This window comes from Mustela erminea, chromosome 1 (genome assembly GCF_009829155.1).
Source record: "Mustela erminea isolate mMusErm1 chromosome 1, mMusErm1.Pri, whole genome shotgun sequence".
NCBI lineage: Eukaryota > Metazoa > Chordata > Mammalia > Carnivora > Mustelidae > Mustela > Mustela erminea.
Window position 1 is genome coordinate 217,922,614 of NC_045614.1, and position 22,374 is coordinate 217,944,987.

The window sequence follows — 22,374 nt, forward strand, 5'->3', positions numbered from 1 at the left end:
ATTCTATAGTTTTTTGGTTTACTTTGAGACTGCATTAGCAAGTGCATATATAAATTCACAGTGGTTATGTCCTTCTGATGAACGGACAAGAACCTGCCTGGTATGTTTTCCGTTCACTCTCAGCCTGTACGCACTCTGCAGCCCGAGCTGGAACCGCTATGAACAACACGTACCCTGTCGATGACGGTCTCGGACCCAGCCTGACGCTGTTGTCAGCGGGTCATGGCGCCCATTCACAGTTCCTGCGCTGGTCGCGTCTCCTGCCCCGTTGTTTCTTGTTTTCTCTCTCACCACCTTCTGCACTAGTTTTCGCCGTGCAGTTCACGCTGCGTTCCGGTTACCCGCGGGTGTACCTTCTGCTTCCGTCACCTGTGCGCTAGCCTGCGCCGAGCCGTCCGAGTCTGCAGCCAGCCGTGCCCGCAGCTCCTCCCGGGCCCTGCCAGCCTGGGGCAGGGGGCAGGACCCACTCCTAAACCCGCCACCTGTCTCGCTCCACCGGTGCCCCCGCTGCTGCCTGCTCCCGGCGTTCTAAGCCCGTCGCTTTGGTTCTGTTCGCTTCCTCCGGTCCGCCCCTACTCAGACGTCCCCACACATCTGCTCTTCCCCCCCGCCCTCACGCTCTCCCACACCCGCCCTCTGCGCCCAGGCGCCCCATGACGCACACGCCGGGGGAGGGCTGTGGGACAGCGGCAGCTGCATCCCGCCCCCGCTCTGAAGAATGAACGTGCCCGGAGGCCCCGCGCACTCGGTCGGCAGCTACCCTCCCGGCGTCAGACGGGACGCCGCTGCTACCAGGAGCCACTAGCGTCCCAAGCGCCGCCGCCGGAAGCCACGTCTTTACTGGCCGCCTGCCTCTAAGACCGTCTCCGTCCTCGACATGCCGCGGTTTTCACTGCAGGCTGCCCGGGAGCGCGCGCTTCCCATTCATGCTGCTTACAAGCGGGCAGACGTGCCACGTTACGGAAGCAAGTGCGGCAAACGTCTCTGCCGCTCTCTTCAAGGGTGGCTTGTCCACCCGCTCTCCTCCCAGAACTCCCGCGGGTCCCGGCGACTCTGTCTCCCCTCCACACCCCTACCTGCTCCGACTCTCTGTCTCCCCTCCACACCCCTACCTGCCCCACCACCCCTCTCCCTCTGGGCTTCGTTCCCAGTAATTTCTCCACATGTGTCCCTCTCAATGCAATTCTCTCTTCAACTATGGACAACCCGCGATTAAACAGCCTCATAAATGTATATCCAATCACTGCACTGCTCATCTCCAGAAACACCTCTCACCTCTGCTTTTTCGGATCTGCGGGTCCTTTCTATAATCTCTGGCTCTTCACTCATGTACCAATCCCTTTTTTGATTTCTTGAAACATATTAAACGTACTATTTTTATACCAATCCAATAATTCTTATATCTGAAATCTTCTGCAAGCCTGTATTATCTGTATTATCACTTCGCTAGTGATGTTTCCCATACTTTTTGTGATTTTTAATATATGAGCTCAGCTTCTCAAAACCTTAGCTCTAACAATTCTTTCAGGACTTAGCTGAAGTTCAAGAACTCTCCAGAAAAGACTATTCTCTAAATGAGGACCACCCATGGGGCCTGAATGAAAGCCTCAAAGCTGCCTAAACACCAACCGAGGGTAGCAAATTTTCAGAAGAGATTCTCCTCCACTACCCGCAGTGCCAGAGGTCAAACAGACGACTGCTGGTTCACAGCCTCCCCGGAGCTTCCTGGCTGTGACCTGAGATCAGCCTCTGAAGACGGAGGGCGAGGGAAGACCACGGAAAAAGCCTGGCCACTCTAGGACAGCCGCCGGCAGGTTGCATGAGCAAAGGGAACGCACACACAAGGCCTGTGTCGGCTAGCCACGAAACCCGGGGGTCCCCACACTCCCCCGCCAGAATAAAACAAAAACAGAGCTACCTTCCAGTCCCACACTCGCCGCGCCGGCTCTTTACCCAGAGAACACGAACACACGAATTCGAAGGGACACGTCACCCCGATGTCCGCAGAGCCCAACTATGCAGACAGCCCACGTGCACACCCGCTGCGGCACGTGTATATCCACAACAGAGCGTCCCCGGCACACACCAGAACTCGCTCTAGCCACGTGCAACAACGTGGATGGAACTAGAGCGTCAGAGAGAGACCGATACCGTACGATTCACGCACGTGGGCAATTCGGGAGACAAAACAAACGAGCTGAGGGTAAAAATCAGAGAGATGAGCCAGAAATGGACTCTCAACTACCATGAACACCCTGACGGCCGCCAGAGGGGAGGAGGGGCGGGGGGTGGGAGGAGTCGGCGCACTCGGGTCCGAGCATCCGTGCTGAACCGCTGTCTTGCCCCGCCTGAAATTAGTATGACGCTGTGTGTTAACCGACTAGAATTGAAATAAAACTTTACCAAATTAAAAAATAAATACATGGGATGCCTGGGGGGCTCAGTGGGTTGAGCCTCTGCCTTCAGCTCAGGTCGTGATCCCAGGGTCCTGGGATCAAGCCCCGCACTGGGGCTTGGGATCAAGCCAGGCACTGCTCTGCCTGCTTGTGATCTCTGTCTGTCAAATAAATAAATATGTAAAATTTTCCATAGAGGCCGTAAGTGGGGTTCAGTCACGTATCCCTTCAAACTGGTCTCAACACCACATCTCCATCTCAAGGCTACATCCTTGGGACAGCTCGTGGGAGCAGGGAAGAAAGAAACGCGCACACTCCGAGGACGGGGTGGACGGCGGAGGGGGGAGCCTCTGTCTGCCGAGTCCCACTCGCTGGTCTCCACCAGCGCTCATGTCCTCTCGATGGCCTCCCCAAGAGCAGTTTTCCTGCAGTCGCCGAGGGCTGGAGAAGCACCCTCAGTTTACGCCTGCAATGCTGGTAAATGCTTCCGGGTGTCCCTGCGAGGGTACTCATCTGGGAGGAGACCTGGTCTTTGTTTCCTGTCCCTACACCCTGCGAGGCCGTGGAAACTGAAAGTCATTTTGACAAATGTCCTCAAAGCGGGCATTAGCTCAGGTCTCCTAACTTCTCTGCTGTCCCACATTCATTTGGCTTTTGGGCACTGGATACAATTACCGTTTTTCTAGCTCAGAGGAGCAATTTTTTACATTTTTTTTTCATCTCACTCAGCATTTTGACTGTTTTCAGTACAGAGAGTCGGTCTGGGATCCATTCCATCATACCCTTGGCTCCCAACTCATGCCCTGAGAAGCCGGACAGGAGGAAGACCTGCAGGAGGCCGCCGGAGCTCTCGGAAGGAAAGATGAACGTGGCCCAAAGCCAGCTGGGACTGGGAGACGGCGGTCAGGTTCTGGGCAGACTTTGAAAGTGGAGCCATCCAGATGTCCTAACAGATTGCATGTAGGTGCGGAAGGAAAGGAGTGGAGATTCCCTCTAAGGTTTTCAAAGGCCTGAGAAATCGGAACAGAGTTGTCGTGGGGAGGCCACGGCCAGAGGTCAGCGTGGGGAAGGCGTGGCACGGAGTCTGAGCACACTGAGCCTTGGCATCCGTTAGCTGTCCATGCGGAGCCGTCCGGATGCCGCTAGCGGTCGTGCACAGGGGGACGTCGGAAGGGTCTCACATAGCCACATGGAGACAGCAAGCCGATAGTGGGAGAAGTGAGTCCGGAGTTCAGGACAGAGGTCTGGGCTGGAGACAGAAATCCGGCAGGACTGACACGTCTCAGACTCCTTGGACCAACAGTGACTGTAAGGCAGGAGGCAACACTGTCACATGGTAGGAAACACGGCGCTATAAAGTTAAAAGTGTGATGGAAATACTCGTTTGCGTGAGCAGTTACACAACATGTGGCCACCATCCCAACACACCCTGCCCTCGTCAGCATCCACCGGCCTTCTGCGCCAGTTCTGCAGCCTACGAGGCATGTTAGGAATGTGGAGAAAGCCTGGGGGAAAGCCAGGCGCAGAGCTGAACAAAGGGAAGGAAAGTGAAATCCAACAAACGTTACAGGAAATGAGGTTGTTAAGGCAGGGACGACTCACAGCAACTGGTCCTGCACTCTGGGGCGGACAAGTCCGGGTACGCGAGACAACTTGCCACCTTTAGTCAAAGCAAATAAAAAAAAAACCGAGCTTTCACTGCCGAGACTGAATGCTAATACACACTAAGACGCTTGGGGTAGAAATCTTCCTTTCACAGATCAGAAAAGTGGGATTCTAAAAGGCTGGGTGAATTCCCAAGTAGAAAATCTGCAGTTTTAATCTGAGTCAAATGCATCCAAAGTTGATGTGTTTAAAAATCTCCCGACGGAGAACTGATAAAAATAGGACCCCGCTATTGCCAGAAGCAATGAAATCCTTTTTCCTAGATCACCTAAAACACTAGAGGAGATTTTTATTTCTCCAGTGTATTTCACAAAGCAGATCTACCTAAAAGCAAAGTGGTACAGGAAGCTGGGTTTCAAATCCTCTCCTAGCTCTAAGCAGTCACAAGGGTCTAGAATGCAAGAAACTGTCACACCACCACCGTCGAGCACCAAGAAGCACAGATGACTTTTCAGGAAACTATTTTTGTTCCTATTTTCCTATTCTGTAATAAAATAGACACTCACCCTCCTAAAACACGCACCAAATTCTGTAACAAGTTTCAATTTGTAAGCTGAAGTAATTCCATAGGGAATTCAGAGGTCAAACATCCTGGGCTTACGGGACCTTGCCTCTGTTTGACTGTGGTAGCAACTCTGAAGGTACCAGGAAAGCAGATTTATTCGGGTTTGGGAGGTGCTCACCGTATCAGAAGAACAAGCAGTTGTCTTCCGTGGACAAGGAAGCCCGATGCCACAGTGGGGAAAAGCGGCAGTAAGGCCACTTCACCCCGGTCCCTCCCTTACTGGGCATGCCCCAGAGTGTCCGCAGGAACCGCCACCTGGTCGAGGAGCGCCATCTCTGGGGAGCATCAGGAACGGACGCTCGCGGGCGGCGTGGACCTGGAGGGCTGTACAAATTAAAGGGAGACTCGCGACAATCTTCGCTCAGCCCCGGACAGTGTCCGGAGCACCACAGCTGAAATGGGCTGCCCAGAACACGGAGCCACAGCCCTGTTCAATGAGCGAGTGGCTGCCCGAATGTGCTGAAGGACCCCCGGCTGCAGGCCCCTGAGATGCGTGTGGTTCCCAGACACCCACCTCTGAGGCAAGCCAAGCCGACCTACAGGCAGGCGGGGGGCGGGGGGGGGGATGATGCCGCTCAGGACTAAGGCTCATGTCTGAGGGGCTTCCGGCCAAGCAGCAGGCCGACAGAGCGGCCGGGAGCTGGGGTCTGGAGCCCAACCCGCCCAAGCAGGGCTCCTGCTCAGCGGCTACATAACCTGGAGCCACTGCTCCCCGAATGCTCCTGCTGCCTCATCCATAAAACAGGATTGTACCTCATCATGGAATTCGGAGAAATCCATCTGTGAACCTACTAAAGCACTTAAAACAGTGACTGGCCCTCAAGAAAGAGCAGGTACCCCCACCTCATTGACCTCCCACTCTCACCACCCCCTCCCCTCCCGCAGACGCGGTGTGCCTTGGGCGCCCGGGACAACCACCTCTGATCCTCTGGGTCCCTCCGTTCATGTTCTCAAGAGAAGACAAGTTATTTGGTAGGGGCCTGGGGGGCTCAGTGAGTTAAAGCCTCTGCCTTCGGCTAAGATCATGGTCTCAGGGTCCGGGGATCGAGTCCCACAACGGGCTCTCTGTTCAGTGGGGAGCCTGCTTCCCCCCACCCCCCGCCTGCCTCTCTGCCTACTTGTGATCTCTGTCTGTCAAATAAATAAATAAATAATCTTTAAAAAAAAAAAAAAAAAAAGAAAACAAGCTGTTTGGTCAAGCATGAAACCCTGGTGGGTGGGTGTTATCAGGCAGTAGGAAACACAGCCCGGAGACTACCGAAGCCGGGTTTGATCCTGCTTGTTGGCTAACAAGTCTGCAGGCCATAGGTTCACAGGTCTGGGCAGGAGAGATACAAGCCTCCTGAGCCCGAGAAAAAGAATCACACTATTCACCATATCCACACTTGTGCCAGTCCCGCGAGACCCGATCCCACAGGGCCATGAACAGGCCAGGCAGTGCATGACACAAGACAAGCCCCAAATCTTTCATAATGGGGAGTAAGCCTGCCTGACCTTTGCCCTGCGTGCTCGTACACACCCGCCCTTAGCTCTCTCTCCCGACAAGGGTGCTCACGGTACTAGCAGCCTTACAAAGACAGCCGGAAACAAAGGAGGTCCGTTCCTCTGCTCTTAAGACATAAGGAAACATGAGAGACCGTCTCCCAAGAATATCTAAATAAATAGACATATATACTGTGTTCGTGGCTTGGAAGAAGCAATATCGCTAAAATATCAATTCTCCCCAAACGAAATGTCAACACAACATAAAAATCTCCATAAAAATCTCCAGAGGATTTTTTTGGTAGAAATGCAAAGAACTCAGAAATAGCCAAAACAACTCTGAAAAAACTAGAACATTGTTAGAGGATTTACAGCACCTGACTTTTAAGATTTATTATAGAGTGTGGTATTGGCGTAACGGTACAGAAATGCATCCACAGAAGAGAACAGCGAGTCCCAACGCGTACCCTCACATCCGCCGTCGTGACTTTCAGCAGAGGGGCACGGGCCATCCGGTGGAGAAAAGAGCCTTCATGCCAACCAGGCAGCCTTACGTAACACAAGAACCGGGACGCCCACCTCTCGCAGCATGCCAGTCGTAATCCAAAATGGATCAGAGACCTGAATGTAAAATGCAGAACCACAGAACTCTTAAAGGAAAACAAACTTAAAATACTTAAGATCTTGACTTAGGCAAAGATTTCTACCCCTCCCCAAAAAAAAACACAATTCATAAAAGAAAAAGAGTAAGTTAAACTTCATCAAAATTAAGACTCTTGGGCACCTGGGTGGCTCAGTCGGTTAAGTGTCTGACCCGATTTCGACTTAGGTCATGATCTCAAGGTCATGAGATCGAGTCCCACATCCATGTCAGGCTCCACACTCAGTAGGGAACCTGCTTGGGAGTCTCTCTCCCTCTGCCCCTCCCCCTGCTCTCCCTCTCACTCTCAAATAATAAATACATAAATCTTTATTTACAAATATTAAGAACCTCCAACCTTCTTTGAAGATGCTCTTAAGAAAACAAAAAGACAAGCCACAGCCCAGGAGAAAATATTGGCATTTGGATCCAGTATTTGGATTTGTATCCAAAATACAGGAAGAACTCTCAATGCTCAATTAAAACAGCCCAATTGTTTTAAATGGGCAGAAGATATGAAAAGATACCTTATCAGAGAAGATACACGGATGGGAAATAAGCGCATGAGAAGACGCTCAGCATCACCAGTCCTAATAAAATTGCAAATTAAGACCATAGCGAGGCAGCGCTATGGCCCTGTTGGACTATCTATCTAGAGTGAAGCAGAGACGCGCAAGCAGCCATGAGGACGAGGGGCCGAACACAGACGTGCTGCTCAGGGGTGTGCAAAATGGTAGCATCCACCTTCCGCGCCCCCAGACATACCACTCCACGGTATTCACCCAAGAGAAAGGAGACTGTATGTGCTTGCAAAGACAGATTATCACGTTCATAGCAGCTTTGTGTGTAAACATCGCAACCTGGAGACGCGCCAGGCATCTATCACCGGCTTCTGCAACATTTCTCTGCCATCACCTGCATAAATAAAGTAGTTGTGGTGCACCCATAGCACAGAACACTACTTAGCCATAAAAAGCAAACAACTACAAGTCCACAACAATAACACGGACGGGTCTCAAAACAGTTAGGTTGATGAGAGAAGCTAGGTACACGGAGCGCAGGATGTATGACGTCAGGTACATAAACTCGTGGAAAATGAAAACAACTTCAAGTGCAGAAAGGGTGAATGCATCTGGGAAGAGGGGAGGAGAGAGGCGGGAGGGAGGCACCCCATCGAACACAGGTACCTCTCGGAGGCGATGCCCACCTTCACTCTTTATCGCACAGTGATTTTACGGTGTATATTCATATTAAAACTTATCAACTGTTTGCCTCAAATGTGTGCAGCTTATTGCATATCAATTATAACTGAAAAAAAGCTGTTACAAAAAATAAGCTTTTACCACCAAGTAGAACTGAAGCTCAAATAGAGGTCAATCTAAATAATGAAAAAATAGGGAAGTCCATTTGTCGCACACCTGAATGAAATATGCACCTCCTGAATACCCAGCGTTAAAAGTTGTGACGAATAAACTGGGACGAAATCTTGGGTTAAATTCATGGTCAGACATTGACTATTACATATTTCTCGGTACATCTCCTGAGGCAAAGGAAACAAACTGAGCCACTGCCTTCGGCTCGGGTCGTGATCTCGGGGTCCTGGGATAGAGTCCCGCGTCGGGCTCTCTGCTCGGCAGGGAGCCTGCTTCCCTCTCTCTCTCTCTGCCTGCCTCTCTGTCTGCTTGTGATCTCTCTCTGTCAAATAAATAAATAAAATCTTTAAAAAAAAAAAAAAAAAACTAGTGGGACTTCACCAAGAATAAAAGCTTCTCAGGGCATCTACGTCGCTCAGTTGATTAAGAGTCTGATTCTCAATCTCTGCTCAGGTCTTGATCTTACGGTTGTGAGTTTAAGCTGCACACTGGGCTCCATGCTGAGCGTGGAGCCTACTTAAAAAAAAAAAAAGTGACAGAAAAAGTTTCTGCACAGCAAAGGAAACCAACAACAAAACTAAAATGCAACCTATAGAATGGGAAAAGATATTTGCAAGTAACATATCTGTTAAGGGGTTAGTATCCAACATATATAAAGAACAGATACAACTTATCGCCCAAAACACAAATAACCCAGTTGAAAACAGGCAGAAGACATCAACAGACATTTCTCTGAAGAATATACCAGAGTCCCAAAAGACACATGAAAAGATGCTCGGCATCACCCATCATCAGGGAACACAGCTCAAAACCACAAGGAGATCCCACCTCACACCCGTCAGAATGGCGAAAGTCAACAACACAAGAAACAACAGGTGTTGGCCAGAGTGCGGAGAAAGGGGAACTCTACTATTGGTGGGACTGCAAGATGGGGCAGCCCCTCTGGAATGCAGGATGGACATACCCCCAAAGTTAAAAACAGAACTATGCTACCATCCAGCAGCTGCAGTACTGGGTATTTACCCAAAGGATATAAAATCACTAATTTGAAAAGATATGTGCACTCTATATTTATAGCAGCAATGTCCACAACAGCCAAATTACGGAAACAGCCCAGGTGTCCATCAACTGATGAGTGGACAAAGAAAATAAAGGAGGTGTCATGTTACACAACGGAATATCGCTCAACCATAAAAAAGAAGGAAATCTTAGCATTTGAAACAACACGGATGGCGCTAGAGGGTATCGTGCTCAGGGAAGGAAGTCAGTCAGAGGAAGACGAGTACCATAAGATTTCAATCGTATACGGAATTTAAGAAAAAAACAAATGAGCACATGGGGGGAAAGAGACAAACCAAGAAACGGACTCAACTACAGAGAACAAACTGACGGTCCCCAGAAGGGAGCTGGGCAGGGGATGGGGAAACGTCTCGTGATGATCACTGAGTAACACCGAAGTGTCCTCTCTATTGCACACCACAAACTCCTGTAACACCGTATGTTCACTCCACTGGAACGAGAATTTTGTAAAATAAAATAAAAACAAATAGACTAGTGGTGAGAGAGAAAAAGAAAGAGTAGAGAGAGCTTTTATTTCTGAGAAAACAAAAACTCCACGTACACATAACACATACGTAATGTCAGAGCTGTAATCTCAGATTCCTTTTCCCCCACGTGCCTCCACCTGACATTCAGGGGCCCAGATGACACAGCGCTGTTTTGTCCACAGAGAAAGGAGCAGGCAAACACCCTTTACCAGCAGTTTTATAAGAGAATTTTTCTTTGGGGGCACCTGGGTGGCTCAGTCAGTAAAGCGTCTGCCTTTGGCTCAGGTCATGATCACAGGGTCCTGGGATCGAGCCCCGCATCAGGCTTCCTGCTCCGCGGAGAGCCCGCTTCTCCCTCTATCCCTCCCCTGCACTGGTGCGCTCTCTCTCTAATAAAATCTTTTTTAAAAATGAAAGTAAGTATAAAATGTTTAAAGGTAATTCTTCTTTGTGTTGCAAACTCCTAACTCACCACTGCAGCCTCCACAGTTTGAGAAGAAAGCTAACCCTGCTAACACCTCAGGACAATCCGTCCCAATGTTTCTAACACCCGACACCTTCCTCCGGCCAGAGGGGAAGAGGGGCCCAGGCGCTAAGAGAGGGTTCACGGGGACACCCTGCCCTCACCACTCAAAAGCCACCAGAGCAGCGGGATGAATCCTGGGCTCTCGCTGATGTACTTCAAGCCTTTCAGGTTGATGCTCACGTTGTACAGGGACATCAGCAGTAACCTGAAACGGAAAGAAGACAGGTTGAGCTGCTGCCCCATGCCGAGGTCTCACCCTCGACACTCCTGTGCGACAGGGGCTTTCCTCCGCTCCGATGTCCCATTCTGCAGGCGGGGGGCCGGGCACCGCAGGCAGGACCTATGTGAAGCAGTACGGCTCCCTCGGACACTACAGGAGAACGGAAGCTGCGGCCCCAGGCCCATAGAATCCCACCTGGACAGAGTCCACAACCAAGGGGTAGAGCCGCAGAGCGGGTCCCGCAGAACACCTCAAGGCCTGACTCAGCGAGCCCTCCCTTCTGTCACCGCTCCCACACTTACACACGGGCGACCCCCAGTTCGTAAGGATACTGCACGCCAACGGTTTGGTCAGCGGCTTGCAAGCTAACCCTGTCTTTGCACTCAGGGAACACGGTCTGTGATATCTGGGCAGCCCGCGCCGGCCACGCGCGTGTGTTTGATCCGCGGCGTCAGGCACGAAGAGCACCACAGCCCCAGCCAGCTCTTGCGACAGGACAGTGTCCCGAGTTAAACGAGATCCTACAAGCTATCCTGCGAACAGAGCACAGCTGGCAAGTCAGAGTCTAATGAAACCGGGAAAACTCTCGGACAAGGATTCTAACACTACTGCAGAGTACGATCCCCAAATTTCACAGTACGAAGCAATTCTTTATTTTTAAGACAACATGGAGATCTGCAAACCCCTGAAAGAACGAATGAGCTTACAAGAAGCGAAGGGGAAACATCCGTGATGAGAACTGCAGGAAAGTGCAACTCCAAGCAGGCGTGTGCGCAAGAGGGCTGGTTCCAGAAGCGCACAGCTTCAGGCCGACAGACTGGCTTTGCACAGAGGGACAGAAGGAAAAGCCTCAGACCAACCCGAGACAGAGACTCCGGTCACAGAGCCCCACACAAAGCCAGGGAAGAATGAGCTTCCAAGCTTGGTATGAATCCATGCTTTCTGTGTGGCCTGAAAATCCACAAGCCGTGTAATTTTAATACAAAGGAGAGCTGGGAGGTGCCCCTGGGGGGCTCAGTCAGTTAAGGTCTGACTCTTGGTTTTGGCTTAGGTCAGGATCTCAGGCATGGAGCCCACTTAAGATTCTGTCTCTCAGGGGCGCCTGGGTGGCTCAGTTGTTGGGCGTCTACCTTCCGCTCAGGTCATTATCCCGGGGGGATCCTGGGATCGAGCCCCGCATCGGGCTCCCTGCTCGGCAGAAAGCCTACTTCTCCCTCTCCCCCTTGCCCTGCTTGTGTTCCCTCTCTCGCTGTGTCTCTCTCTGTTAAATAATAAATAAAATCTTTAAAAAAGAAGAAAAAAAGAAGATTCTCTCTCCCACTCTGTCCGTCCCAACCTCCTCTTTCAAAAAAAAAGAAAAGAAAAGAAAGAAAAGATAAAAGGACAGCCGGGGGGACAGGGGTGCCTCCAGCTCCCTGGCCAAAGTCAACATCCTCTTGAAGGAAAGGACCGTCAACCTGATCTTCAAAGAATCCCCACAAATACAGCACTAATGTGACTTCATGACAAAAATCACAAAATCATGAAAGACAAAACCCAGAAGCAACAGCACCAAGAACCAACAAGAACCAAAATTTAAAAAGAGAATGGTCAGATACTAGAATGATCCATCGTGCAACAGAAAATGGGTACGTTTACGTTCAGTGGGTATAAATGGCGCGAAAGGAAGTTCAGAACGCCGTCGGGGAGCTAGTGAGCGCATAAATGCCCACCCAGAGGAGAACCTAGAAGAGCTTACACGGATGAAGTGTAACAACCACACCGTGCAAGTCCAGGGAAAGCGGCGCAGCGGCAGCAGGTAAGGACCGGAAGCGGACAGAGCGGGAGCAGAGCACAGGTGCGGGAAGGAGGGAGCCCGGACAGGCGGGCCACGCTCCTCACGGCAGCCACGAAGACGCCCCGTGGAGAGCGCGAGCTGGAAAACCAAGGACGGGCTCGGACCCTGTTGATCACCTCCGGCGAGCCAGGGCTGAGAACCCAGAAAAGCTAACTACCCGAAGGCTCGTTCTCTCCAGGAAAAGATACCAGGCCCGGAGTCCAACGCAGATGGGCAACATCCAGCGTACGACAGAGTTACCTACCAGCAGGGCCCACTGGGGTGCAGAGAGTAAAGCGCCTGCTTTGGGGGCAAATGTAAGGGGTGCCAGAACATTCGGTAACCAGGATCTTTAAAATGTATTGTAAAGCAAGTTTTTAAAAAATCAAAACTATTCCCCAAACTCCACAAACAGCAAAACATCGAAATTTTAAATGAAGATGGGATCAGTAACAGTGTCATGCCGAGACACGGTGGAGCCTGAGGCAGAAGAAAATCCGTAACAGCGATTCAGGCCATTAACAAGGGCCTGATGAAACAGACTGTGGCGCGTGCGTCCCCGCAGGCCACACAAACTCGAAAGAGCTGGTGGCTGTGTGCCGCAGCTTACCCGGGGCCTGGGACAGGGTGAGCGCTCAGTTCAGACAGGGAACGTGAACCCACCCCGTGACTGCGGGCCTCAGCCCGGCCAAGCGCGCAGAGACAGTCTTCGTCTCCCCGTATTTCGATGGCTTTTTCAAAGTCAAGGCAATGCTACCAGGTTCAAGAAGACGACACTAGACCATCGCCCGCCAGAGCAGTGATGCCCGCGTCTCGGACTACGGCCCTCAGCCTCCTCGCGGGCTACAAAATGAGCCAAACCTGCCACTCCTTTCCGGTTCTCCTGACAAGGTCTACACATTTCAAAACCTACTCACTAGTCATCTAGCTCTCCAGTTATTGAAGTGTTCAAAGGTCGTATTCATAACTACAACTTTCGGAGGCCTCCAATCCAGGATTCGTAAGAGAGGAGTTCTCACTTCTGATCACAAACGCAGGGAGCTGCAAGTCCTTAAACACAACGAGCTGTGCACGCGGCTGCCACGCTACAAGACCAGGGCTGAGTCACTGCTACAGAGACCGATGGCCCCCAGAGCCTGAAACAGTTTCTATCCGGCCCTTGACAGAAAAGCGTTGCAACCCCTGCCTTATTAGCAAATGAACATGAAGTTAGCTAATCTTCTTTAAAACGTAAAAGGTGAAATGAACACTTGAGGGATAACTGGAACACGGGGCAAATTCCAGGAAACACTGAAATTCCCCACTGACTGCCACTTAACTTCACCGCGGCAAAGACCCACAAAATTGACAAATGTCTTTAAGATTATATTTGGTCAAAGTTAGGCATCCTTAAGAAGCTAGGATGACTAAAGGTCATTGTAACGACCACAGAACCACCCGAGACCCTGTGTCATTGCCAGGCTACAGCTCGCAGAAGCCCAGAGACGGCTCCAAGGTCGCAGAGGACTTAGCAAACTGCAGCCCCAGAGAACTTCCTATTTCTTATGCAAGTGCTTTCTGTTCCAAGATTTCTATCCTAACCACAAATATTTTGTAAATAATATATCGAGTTTCCCATTGCAAAGTCAAGAGAATCTGCTCACTGAATGCCCTCTTCTGGCATGGGGTCACTAGAAGTAAGTGTTGTTTCCCAAACCACCGTAGAACTAGGGTCAGACTTTCTTCCAGTGACAAAAACAGTAAATTCTGCTTCCTATCTCACAGCTAAGCAGATGGTTTGTCATAAACGGATTTACGGGCTCCAAAAGACAACTTGCGGCTCTGCAGCCTTGGGGAGTGCAGACACAGCCGACATTGCCAATGGAAGGACAGAAAGCCAGGCTAACAGAAAGACAGCCGCAAACTCGAAAGGCTACAAGAGCAATACAAGAAACTCTCCTTCATGGAAAAGGACACTGTCTTCACATAGCTGTAGCCGGCCTGGGGCTCAGTGGACTGGCCTGGTGAGGAGCCAGAAAGCTGTCCTGGCGGTCTGCTGCACAAGGCTGAGTCATTAGAAGTAAAGGTGAGTGACTCAATGATCGTATTCATCTTGGAAGAAATTATAACTGGAAACAATGAAGAATGAACACACCTGGTACTTCAAAACCAGCCGGCAATGAAAATAAACAAAAAGGCTTGTGATGTCCGCCCTCCAAAAACAAAAACCACCAACTGCTCCTCTAAGCTAGAATCTAAAGTAGCCAAATTCCCACCACCAGTTGTGATGCTAAGGAACAATGAGAGAGAAGCAACCGGACATCTCAGACCAAATGACGAACAGAAACTGGCAGCTGGAAGCCTGCCAAACCTGTTTAAAGACTTATTTATTTGAGATCGAGCACTTGCGCAGGAGGGAGGAGCAGAGGGAAAGAGCATCCCAAGCGGACTCCCTGCTGGGGAGCCCACGTGGGGCTCGATCCCAAGACCCTGAGATCATGACCTTGACCGAAATTGGGAGTCAGATGTTTAGCAGGCTGACCCATCAGGCGGGGGCCCCTTTTTTTGAAATTTCATTGAGCATTTACTATGCGCCCATTATAGAAGCAAGTGCCTGTCCCATTAAATCTTCAGTTTTATTTAAATGCCTGGTAGTTACATACAGAGTCGGATCCATTTCAGATGAACAATACATTGACTCAACACTTCGTACATCACCCAGTGCTCCTCAGGGCAGGTGCCCCCTGACTCCCCACCCCCTCTACTTCCCCCAGTCCCCGCCCACCTCCCTGTGGTGGCCATCAGTGTGTTCTCTCTAGTTGAGTCTTTCTCGGTTTGCCTTTTTGTTCTTCTGCTCATCTGTTTTGTTTCTTACAGTCCACATGAGTGGGCTCATATGGTATTTGTCTTTCTCTGACTTATTCACTTGGTCTAATTCTCTGTAGCTCCAGCCATGTTGATGAAGTTCTAGAACCTAGGTGAGGTTCGGTGGGCTGAGGTCCGGAGCCAATGACCAAGAAAGAATTCTTGAGACATCTTTGGTGCAAAATGGTGGTTTATTAAAGCACGGGGACACGACCCGTGGGCAGGAAGAGCTGCTGTCCCGGCTTGTGAAGGGTGGCAGGTTATGTACCCTGCGGTTGGGGGAAGGGGAGGGGAAGGGAGGTTTCAATGAAGTTTTCATATGCTGAAGAGGGCCTACAAGGTGCCAGGATGTCCCAGGCCTACCGGAGGCCTTGCCCTTGCTGCTAGATCAATGTTGTCTTCAGACCAGCCATTAATATTAAGATAATTGGGAGACTTTTTGGTGGGATGTCACAATCCTGCTATCAAACGTCTTTGTTAGTGAGATTTAGGACATCTGCAAGCCAAGGGAGACTCCTGTCTAGTAGGATTGTGAGCTCTGCAAGTTAGCTATTTGCTTATTGTTCACGGCAGTCAAGGCTGCTTGAGAAATGCTACACATATGACAGAGGGAGAGCGGATGGGGGGCGGGGGTACAAGGCGCCAGCTTTTGCTTTGTCTTCAGCCAGCCTCGTGCTCCCTCATCAATGTCATTGCAAATGCAAGAGGTCCTTCTTTTGAGGGCTGACAACATCCCGCGGTGCGCACACCACGTCTCCTTCATCTGGTCCTCAGTGGATGCACGTGGGCTGTTTCCTAGCCCGGCTACTGTAGAGAATGCTGCTGTGAACATCAGGGGGTACGCGTCCCTTTGAATTAGGGTTTCTATAGCCTCTGGGGACACTCCTAGTGGTGCAACTGGTGGACCGTAGGCTAGTTCTCTCTCGAACTTTCGGACGACCAGCACTGTTCTCCACGGGGGCTGTACGAGTTTGCAGTCCCACCGACAGCGCACAAGGGCTGGGCCGTCTGGGGGACTCAACTGGCTAAGCGTCTGCCTTCGGCACGGGTCGTGATCCACTCTGAACGGCTGTGTGTGGTGTAAGAAAGCGGGCCAGTTTCATTCTTTTGCATGTTGCTGTCCAGAGTTCCCATTTGTTAAAGAGACGGTCTTTTTTCCATGAGATATTTTTCCTACTCTTTCAAAGATTAACTGACCATAGAGCTGAGGGTCCGTATCTGGGCTCTCCACTCTGTTCCGCTGATCTGTGTCTGTTTTTGTGCAGCACCATACTGCCTTGGTGACAACAGCTTTGTGATGCAACTTTGAAATCTGGAATAGCTTTACTTTTCTTTTTCAAGGTGACTCTGGCTGTTTGAGGTCTGTCGTGGTTCCAGACGAGTTTTAGGATTATTTGGTTTGTAATGTGGCTCCGGGGACCTGGGTGGCTCAGTCAGTTACGTAGCTGCCTTCAGCTCACATCATGGTACCAGGGTCCTGGGATCAAGCCCTGCATTGGGCTCCCTGCTCAGCAGGAAGCCTGCTTCTCCCTCTCCCACTCCCCCTGCTTGTGTTCCTCCCTTTCTTGCCGTGTCTCTCTCCATCAAATAAGTAAATAAAATCTTTAAAAAAAAAAAAGATTTTGTGGCTCCCCTCATCCGGCTAGTAAAATCCGTGTGTGTAACCTTGAGTCTACAGGTTAATTGTTATCTACTATGTAACGTCAAAGGCCCACAAAAAGATACAAAGAACAATACAATATCCTCATCCCTGGTTAAGAAATAAAATCTTGTCCCCTTTGTGAACTCTGTCACAGACACTTGAGGGAGGTGGGAGCTACCCCCGCGTCGGTCACACGTCACAGACAGCCACGCACTTTTAGGTGCTTTCACAGCGCACAGAGCCCAATAACTCCATCGTCCTTGCCCTTATGGGTGCCCTTATGGGTGGCAGCACACCGTACGCAACCTTCCACACCATGGGGAGACATCTGTCTACGCTGACTTGCACAGTAACAGTGTATTTTCACTGATGCATCCCCAGGTGAATCGATGACACTCCATTCACCTATTCTGCCGCTGACAGAGGCTTCCAAACGTGCTGTTTCAAACGCAGATGCTACGATGTTTCTGCACGAGCGTCCCAGTGTTTATAGCTAACACCTTTTCTGGAGTATATATTTAAGAGGGGGTTACCTGTCCTGGCGTGAGCAAATCAACCGCAACAGGTGCTGTCCACCTGCCTCCACCTGCCTCCCACCAGCAGAGTGGACAGGTGTCCGCGTTCTCTGGCCTCATATCTCTCCAAAGCTCCTAACTGTCAGATACTGATTCTTTCCCAGTGAAAGAGAAAGAAAGGTTATTGCGTGTTGATTGTGATCTGCATTACAACTGAACTCAAGAACCTCTTCCATCCTCACGAAGCCTACCGGGGCTTCCTCTGTAAACCGCAGGATTCTCTTTCACCATATGCATATTAGGTTATTTGCCTTTTTCTTAATGAAAATGCCAGATACAGCTTTTTTTGTTTTTTAAAAAATGTACATAGAATGATCAAACTAGCTTGAAACCCTAAAAAACATCTTTCAGGAGAATCAAGGTTATATTCAAACCACCACCAACCAATCTATACCTTAGCACTAGAGCACTTCACTAGATGTCAAACATTTCGTGACTGAAAGCTCTACTGCCTGAGAAAGAGTAATACATAGCAGCTCTAGATCCCAAATGATAGAGAGAAACATTGCAGAAGCTCTGATGACCTTTGTTAATATCTGGAAATGCTGCCAACTCTAAGGAAATCAAACATAATCTAAGATTTGTCCTCAAAATGTACTTCCTTCTTCAAAATATTTAACTCTTAACTCTTACATAACACTTAACATATATATATATATGTATATATAACTTAATATAACTTTTTTTTTAAAGATTTCATTTTTATTTATTTGAAACAGAGAGATCACAAGTATGCAGAGAGGCAGGCACAGAGAAAAAGAGGAGAAAGTAGGCTCCCCGCCGAGCAGAGAGACCGATGCGGGCCCCAATCCCAGAACCCTGAGATCATGACCCAAGCCAAAGGCAGAGGCTTAACCCACTGAGCCACCCAGGTGCCCAACTTAACATAACTCTTAACTCTTAGAATATTTAACTCTTAACCAACCAAGATACATTATAACTGTCCTTAACTTAAGGATAACTTTCCTCCTACATAATAAAGCATTGATTAGAAATGATTGAGAAAACCCAATCATGTTTGGAGATTTCTTTTCAACTGGTATTAATCTGATCCTTATGTGAAGGTCTCCAGCCACCCAAACCGTGGTTAACACTTTGTATGACTGTTATCAACAAAGCAGATATAACCATCGCCCGAAAGTGAATGACTGTATCTCACTTGCTCCTTTAGCATCCTTTGCTGAGCACCTCCTGTGTCTCATGCCTTGGGAAAGCGAGCTGAGACAGTCTGTGCCATGCAGAAGTTCACAGAGCATGGAAGAGGGAAAGGAACACACCCGCCGAATGCATTGTGGTGGCACTTCCAGAGTCCCCCTCCAAGCTTAGTGTCCGCAGGGTAGTTCTAAGGCACTGCCACAAAGACAGTTTGTGGAAATGCTTCTAGAATCATCTTTATCAAACACAGTCTGCGTTCTGACTACCCCAGACAAGTTCTCTCCTCGTTGGAAACTGGGATTCTGCGGGGAAAATCAGCCCGTGGGTCCTTAGGATGGTGAATCATCGCTCAACGGGGCTCAGCTCTGCAAATAGAGCGACAACCACTCAGAGTTACATCTGTTCAAAGATGTAACGATGCTAGTTTGGCTATAAAGTATGAATTGGCCTTCTGCAGCGCTCACAAGCTGCTTCTGCAGCAGAGGGCCTGGGAAATTCCACACGCGGGACTTCTCCCTGAACCCTGCTGATGACCACTGGGACGCCGTCAAGTAGAGGCATAAACCAACCAACAACTTCTTCAGGAAGCAGAGCCAAGTACACCCCAACTCCAGGGGGCATTTCTAGAATCCTCCACCCCTAGGTGCTTGGGCAAGAAACACCTTCGCAGAGCTGCTATCTTCTCCAGCCGTTCCTGACCATACCCACCATATACTCCCCGGGCCCTGAACGGTGAGCCACGCCCTGTGGATACCCCACGGCTGGTACAGAGTAAACACATTCCCTTCACAGAACACGTGTCTCAGGCCCAAATAGGGGGTGGTGGTGTGCTGAGACCCAGTGGTTTTCACCACTCAGGAATGTGGATAAGCCCTCCCTGACCAACCCCACAGCTCGCCCCGCCGGAGGGCTCCTCTCTCCTGCTAGAAAGCCACCTCGAACCTGGGCCTCCAGCAAACCCATCTGATGACGTCTCCAACAGGCCTGACCCTCAGCAGCAGCTGGAACAAGACGCTAAAAGGCCTCTCACGGGCTGTTTGATACGGCTGGTAGAATCGTAACGAAGGGCAGGAAATGAAACAATGAGAAAATTAAAGACAAAAGAAATAGTGGGTACTGAGAAAGGCTGGAAGTTAGCCTGATTCCCGAAATCCAGGTCTCCCACACGAAACAAAAGTCTTGTTTGTGCAGCTCTTGAGTGTCAAGGACAAGGACAAAGCCAGTGTCACATTACAGTCGGGGGTGGGGGGCAGAAGACACACAGCAGGAGAGGCTCGGAGTCCACACCAGCTTTAGCGCCGGCAGGACGCACCGTGGCCCTCCGCAACCCCAAGGTCACGGTGCGGGCCCCGGTGCTGCTTGCAGGCCTGGGTGACAAGAACAGACACCAGTGGTGACAGGGGAGCTCCCGACATGGCACGCCCTGAATGCATGGAGAAGAGGTGGACAGGGCTCGTCACCAGCTGGTGGCCCTGAAGTCTCCAGCCTCAGCGGATGGAGCCTGGTCTAGGCCGGCCCGGGCTGCATCCAGGCACCTGAGAGGCTGTGCTGAATGTGAGAACTGCCCACAGTGCAGCAGCCCGGGCTGGTGTGGCAGGAAGGCGCCCCCCTCGGGGGCCTGGGGGCCAAGGCTTGTGAGATACGAACTGTGCAGGCAGCAGTCCTGTCACCCAGCAGAAAGCACCTCAAGAGGCCCAGCCTCAGCGCATGCGTCTGCCACCAGATAGCGGAAGTTTCTAGGTTTGGAGAGTCTTCCCCCAAAACAAGCAGATAAACCAGGGCGAGTGGGAAATTCTACAGCCCGAAGAATAGGACACTGAAAGAACTCACTGAGGCCGAGCCACAAGGATGTCACCCTGTGGGTGTGTCCCCCCAAAGAGATGGCCCCAGCTCCCACAGTAGAATCAAGTCTATTCCAAGGCCACTGGCCCACGGGGACTTCAAAGGAAAGCAAAACGAACAGGGCACCATGAGGCACCCTTCATCCTGGGAAATGTGTCATGTCATGTCATGTCATGGCAATCCCAAGGCCACCGAAGCTTGAGCAGAGCTGCCTGACGGGCCCTGATGAAGCCTGTCACGGCACAACTGGGAGAAAAGGGGCTGAAGAGGAGCCAGCGGAGAGGGCGATGTGAAGATGCCGGTGCCAGAGATGACAACTGAGAAAACCCCCCAGGGCAGCTACTCAAAACCAGAGGGACCCCTCACCCAAGAATCCCAGAAGGCCGCAGAGTCCTCCGACTCGTGAGGGAAGAAAGTGAGGGTGGGTGGGTGCCAGTGAGGCAGCTGCGCTGAGTAAGCTCTCACCCACCCCCGCCTCTCCCCGGGTAGCAGGAAGGGAAGCCGCTGCTGGGGGCCATCTGCAGAGAATGGAGGAAGAGCGAAATGGCCAAGGTCACAGGGTCCGAAGTCTGAGCCAGCCACCGCGCAGACCAGAGTGGAGACTGACAAGGACACAGAGAAGGGTCCGACAGGAGCCCTGGGGACCTCCCCGCCATGCACACACTCGCTCTTTCTTGCTCATAGTAACTAAAGTCTTAAAAAAAGAAAAGAAAAAAGCTGGGACTTGCAGCTTCCTGTTCTGCGTGTTCAGGAGCTGGAGGCCACCACACCACCCTAATAAGCAAAAAACTCACCAGGCTGAAAAATCAACAGCTCCTCTAAGATCCCAAGGACCAGGGAGGGCATGGGACAAACGGTCACCCCAAGACAAGGAGGGAGAGACCGGTGAGGACGGGGGGTCACGGCTCACTGGAGCGAGGGCCGTGAGCAGAAACCACGGCAGGAGAAGCACAGGCAGGACAGCTGAGCGGACCCGGTCAACCTCCAGCGGCTTGGTGTGGACAAGTGTGAGAATTAACACGTCCGAGGGACCCAGTCACAGAGGCCTCCAAGACAGGGTGACATGTGCCTCCAGGAGCCCACGCAGGCCTCCAGAGCAGGCGCAGGGCAAAGCAGCGCTCTGAGAAACAGCCAGGTGCTCCGTTCTTCCAACAGGGCCTGCCCTCGGGGAAGGCAGGTTGACCAGAGCCTGCCGGACGGAGGGAAAGGAAAAAACCAGCCCCAGCCCACTCCAGCCAGCCTCTCCCACTTAAGGGGGATGCAGGAAGAAAAAACTGAGAAACGCTCGTGAAGGTCAGAGTCCAGAGGCACAGGCTCACCGGAGGCCTGAGCCCTCATCACTGGCCTGCAGAATGCGTGCCGCCCCCAGCACCTCAGCACCACGGTACGAAGGTGATTACGGCAGCTCCTTCCACCCAGGTCCTCGTGTCTGGCTACTGAGACAAAAATCACAGGACAAAAGGCTAAAGAACACACGTGCAGCCAGAGCGCGCACCAGAACCAGACGTGGCCGACGTGTCGGAACCGACAGACCGGGGACTCAGAACAGCCCTGACCAACGTGCTGGAGGCTCTGACGGGCAAAGCGGACGGCGCGCAAGGACAGACGGGCAGATGTAAACGGAGACGGAAATCCTCAGGAAGAACCAGAAAGGAACTCTAGCGTCAACAACACTGTACAGAGATGAAGACAGCCTTGGATGGGCTCCCTAGTGGACCGGACACGGTGAGAAAGCGTCTCTGCGCTGCAGAACACACCAATGGAAACCCGAAAACCGCGAGGCAGAGGGACCACAGATGACAAACCGGAACAGAACGCCCAAGGACCGTGCGATGCCACGGAAGGTGTGACCTCTGTGCAGTGGGACAGCAGGGGAGAAGCGAGAGGGAAAGCAGCAGACATCCCTGAAGCAGGAGTGGCTGAGAATTCCCTCATCCACTGTCCGACACCGAACCGCAGCCCCAGGGGCTCGGAGAACGCAAGCAGCGTGAGTGCAAAACTCTAGCACGCCTGCACACTCTGTGTCCAAACTGCGGAAAATCAGAGACAGAGTGAGCCCTGACCAAAGCCAAAGGGAAACCAGCTC

At 51.2% G+C, this 22,374-nt stretch overlaps 1 protein-coding gene across 7 annotated transcripts in view; it reads right to left on the minus strand.

Annotated features, from left to right (window-relative positions):
* Positions 1-22,374, minus strand: part of HSF2BP (heat shock transcription factor 2 binding protein) — a 100,211-nt gene that overhangs the window by 32,435 nt on the left and 45,402 nt on the right. For 5 of the 7 annotated variants that reach the window (XM_032356338.1, XM_032356368.1, XM_032356358.1 and 2 more), the window contains exon 7: positions 10,296-10,399. In XM_032356338.1, the coding sequence (XP_032212229.1) occupies positions 10,296-10,399 (104 nt within the window). Of the gene's footprint in view, positions 1-173; positions 342-6,454; positions 6,730-10,295; positions 10,400-22,374 lie in introns of those variants that run through there. The other 2 variants (XM_032356378.1, XM_032356385.1) reach the window with 2 other exon arrangements.